Raw genomic sequence first — 5,000 nt, forward strand, 5'->3', positions numbered from 1 at the left:
CATCTACGGAGTCATCACACACACTCACACACACACACACACACACACACACACTCTCACACACACACTCACACAGGCAGGTAATGGGTTTTTCATGGGACTGACATCTCATCACATTATACAGTCAGAAGGACTCTCCTCTCTCCGTCCTCTTTACATCCTCTCAGCTGCTCTTCTCCTCTGATTCATTATTTCATAGATCAAGCTTTATGTCATGGGAGGGTTAATGTTACTAATATCTTTATGTTAATAGTAGTTAGTGGTTGTTAGTAGTGTTTAATTGTAGTCAATGTTAGTTCATTCTAATTAAAATATGTACGTACTGGTATAAAATAGTAACAGTCACACCAATTGTGTCCGATTATTATTAAAGTTGTTATGTTGAACAATTGGAAGTAATGGAGCTTAATGGTAAATAATTGTATTGTTATTAATAGTTCAACATGATTAATAGTAGTTCATGTTAATTATTGGGTTAGTAATGGTAATTAGTTCATTAAAGTCCCAGATCTGGTATTTAATGGCAGTTAATGTTTGTTGTCATTTGCTTTAAATAGAAGTTAATTTAAGCAGTAGCAGTTTATTTTAAATGTAAAATAATGTTTTAATGTAATTAAGGGGTTTTAAATATAATCAATATTTATTAATGTGTAATAACCACATGACGGTTAATAGTAACTACTGAGATTTATGGTGGTTCATGTCGGTTAATGTTTCACATAATTACAACAGGAAACCAAACGGGCAGAAAATATAATTAGTAGTTAATATGATATAGTAGTATTTAATGCTAGTTAATGGTTGTATGATATAGTAGTATTTAATGCTAGTTAATGGTTGTATGATATAGTAGTATTTAATGCTAGTTAATGGTTGTATGATATAGTAGTATTTAATGCTAGTTAATGGTTGTATGATATAGTAGTATTTAATGCTAGTTAATGGTTGTATGATATAGTAGTATTTAATGCTAGTTAATGGTTGTATGATATAGTAGTATTTAATGCTAGTTAATGGTTGTATAGTAGTATTTAATGCTAGTTAATGGTTGTATAGTAGTATTTAATGCTAGTTAATGGTTGTATAGTAGTATTTAATGCTAGTTAATGGTTGTATAGTAGTATTTAATGCTAGTTAATGGTTGTATAGTAGTATTTAATGCTAGTTAATGGTTGTATAGTAGTATTTAATGCTAGTTAATGGTTGTATAGTAGTATTTAATGCTAGTTAATGGTTATGAACTCAGTGTATTGGGAGTGAATAGAATCATTATTCAGTAATATTGACGAATGTTTCAGAAGAAACCAGATCTGCATCAATCAATCAATAAATATTATCATTTATAATCGTTAAAAGCATTTCATTGTAAATGTAACTTGTGATTAAAGTCACTCAGCAGAGTCGATGGTTTGACTTCGTCCATGTTTTTAATGCTCGTCATGGTAACGATGAACAGACGAGCAGCTCGTTGTGTTTCACAGTAATTCTGTCCATAATGAGACGAGTTGATTTTAATTGTTGTTTGACGGTTTCAGGAGCTGCGACCAGGAAACCAGAACCAGAGCAGGAGAAGCAGTCGGATCACACGGTGAAGATCGCCGGAGCCATCGCCGGCGTCCTGCTCTTCATCATCATCTTCCTCGGAGTCATCCTGCTGATGAAGAAACGGTAAGAATATTACATCATATTATACATGTTATATTTAGATTGTTTTTTATTTGTGTGTAGTTATTGTTTCTTGCACTACAGTTATTATAATTTTGACCAAATATAGTTTTTTAAATCCTCCTTTTTGAAGTCTTTGGTCCTTTATTGTTATTATTGTGTCAATAATGGGGATTCATTGAAATGTCCTCAGTGTGGTGACCAGGAAATCAGTTCATGTTAATGGTAGTCAATGGTTGCTTATAATATTTAACAGAAGTTTATATTAGTTAACAATATAACGGTATTTACCTGGAAGTTAATGGTAATTAATATGTTAAATGGTAGTTAATGGTAATTATTGCTTTAATAATGGTAATTAATATTGATTAATGATACATTTTGTTCAATACCACTATTACAGTATATAGATATGTATAGATATGTATCTATATACTGTAATAGTGGTATTATTCTATATTACATGTAGATAAATTAAGTAACATCAAAGAACCACACACATACACACACAGTGAGGATGATGAGGATGAATAATGGAGCAGATTGCAGCAGTAATCACCATTAAACTATATGTGGACCCACTTTATTCTCCAACATCAAACACACAACCCCGCTGGGACACACACACACACACACACACACACTCTTAAACACAGAGCAAAGCTTCTGTGTTTGGAGAACGTCGACGATAAGAGAGAAATTTAGATGAAAGAGTGTTTTATTCTTTTTTTCCAGAGTCGCCTCGAGCTAAATGGCTTCAGGCTACAGAAACACACACATTTACATTTCACACACACACTTTTATAAAGAGTGTGCGTGCGTGCGTGCGTGTGTGTGTGTGTCGGTGTGTGTGTGTGTGTCAGTGGAGCTCTGATCTCTTTAACAGATACTAGAGAGAGAAACGTTGTTCGGTCTCTAACGAGCTGTTTAAAGTTGACGGGGTGCGTTTGATTTGCTCTCTGAGAGCAGACGGAGGTTAGACTCATTACAGCCGGAGTGAGAACAGGAAGCTGGATGTTTGAGCTCTGATTGGCTGCAGGTATTTGTAGGACAGTGTGCCACTACGCCCTCTCACAGCTGATAGGTGGAGGGATACGCTGCCCGGCCACAAAGTAGTCCTGAGGAAAGGACAGTTACAACAACAAGTGTTCACATCCTTTATGTACAAATACACATCAAAGTATTATCAGCAAATGTTCTTAAAATATCAAGGGTAACAGTATTCATTATGTAAAATGACCTGTGGTAATACTACTAATAATACTACTAACTACAGATGAACGTAGTACAGCTAAAAGTACAATATCTGCCTCTGAAATGTAGAGGACAGGAAGTATAAAGTAATTGAGTTAAGGAAAAGTACCTCAAATTGTATTTAAGTACAGAACTTGAGAAAATGACAGTACAAGTACAATAATATTACATCACTACCGCAGTAATATTACAGTACTACTGCAGTAATGTTACAGTACTCGTACAGTAATATTACAGTACTAGTACAGTAATATTACAGTACTACTGCAGTAATGTTACATCACTACCGCAGTAATATTACTGTACTACTGCCGTAATATTATAGTACTACCGCAGTAATGTTACAGTACTAGTACAGTAATATTACAGTACTAGTACAGTAATATTACAGTACTAGTACAGTAATGTTACAGTACTACTATAGTAATATTACAGTACTACTTCAGTAATATTACAGTACTACTGCAGTAATATTACAGTACTACTGCAGTAATGTTACAGTACTACTGCAGTAATGTTACAGTACTACTACAGTAATATTACAGTACTAGTGCAGTAATGTTACAGTACTACTATAGTAATATTACAGTACTACTTAAGTAATATTACAGTACCAGTACAGCAATATTACTACACCTGTAACCATAACGTCTTGTTTTCACACGCTCACCAGTCGTTAACCAATCAGACGTGTCCCCTCCCCCTCCCATTGATTGACACATCTCTCCAGCCAATCACATCTCTCCTCCACCTCCACACAGACTGATTGAACTCATCTGTTCACTTCTTCTCTCCGAGACATTAATCTGTTGTTTTTCCTTTTTCTCTTTTTCTTTTTCTCTTTCCCTCCATCCATCCCTCCTCTGCCCCGCCCCCCCCCCCCCCCCCCCCCACCACCACCACCACCACCACCACTCAGACGGAGAAATTATCACTCCTACACTTACTACCTGTGAGTAACCTCCGACCCCTCACCTGTAACCTTCACCTTCACATCAAGCCTCAACACCTCAAACCTTCAAGTGTGTCCTGCTGTATCCCTGCTGACCCTAACCTGACCTCAGACCTCCAACCCTTAACACTTTGACTGTAAGACTCTAAGATGCTATGACGCTAAGACTCTAAGTCTCTAATACGCTATGACTCTTAAAACGCTATGACGCTAAGACTCTAAGACTCTAATACGCTATGACGCTAAGACTCTAAGATGCTATGATGCTAAGACTCTATGACTCTCAGACGCTAAGATGCTACGATGCTAAGACTCTAAAATGCTATGATGCTAATACCCTATGACGCTAGTATTCAAATCCTTTACTGTAGTAAAAGTATATGTACGAATACCACACTGTGAAATACTAAACTACAAGTAAAAGCCCTGCACTCAAAACCTGATTGAACTAAAAGGTTTTAAGTATTATCAGCTAAACGTACTTAAAGCAGATGTAGGTGAGTAAAAAGTACAATATGTACCTCTGAGATGTAGTACAGTAAAAAGTACAATATGTACCTCTGAGATGTAGTACAGTAAAAAGTACAATATGTACCTCTGAGATGTAGTACAGTAAAAAGTACAATATGTACCTCTGAGATGTAGTACAGTAAAAAGTACAATATGTACCTCTGAGATGTAGTAGAAAGTAGTGTTTCTGGAGGGAGAGTTCTCTTGACTCGACTCCAACACGCCTCCAGCTTCCTCCTGATTGGTTCAACACTGTTTCCTGTTTCAAACTATGATGTGAAAAGTAAAAATACATCTTTGGACTCTTTGATCAATAAGTAGAGATGGAGGAGAAACCTGTGATTCCCTCCAGGTATCTCCAACCGACGCGTCCTCAGGGAGACAGGAAGCACTCCTTCTCAGGTCACTGTGTGTGTGTGTGTTTGTTTGGTCTTAGTTTTTCCACCACATCACACACACACACACACACACACACACACACACACACACACACACATGCTTCTCGTCATGTATTAGAAAATATTGAAACAAACTATGATTTTATATCAAATAAGTGAACTCTCCACCGACACACAGGGTGTGTTAGTGTGTATCAGGGTGTGTTAGTGTGTATCAGGGT

General features: G+C 36.4%; 1 protein-coding gene across 2 annotated transcripts in view; it reads left to right on the top strand.

The window, feature by feature from the left end:
- The window catches only part of LOC306712246 (receptor-type tyrosine-protein phosphatase mu-like), a 123,220-nt gene that overhangs the window by 81,276 nt on the left and 36,944 nt on the right, over nt 1-5,000 (top strand). For both annotated transcript variants that reach the window (XM_079181430.1, XM_079181431.1), the window contains one exon: nt 1,536-1,668. In XM_079181430.1, coding sequence (XP_079037556.1) covers nt 1,536-1,668 — 133 coding nt within the window. The remainder of the gene's footprint in view (nt 1-1,535; nt 1,669-5,000) is intronic.

The sequence above is a fragment of the Pholis gunnellus genome (assembly GCF_910591455.1).
Source record: "Pholis gunnellus genome assembly, chromosome: 20".
Taxonomy (NCBI): Eukaryota; Metazoa; Chordata; class Actinopteri; order Perciformes; family Pholidae; genus Pholis; species Pholis gunnellus.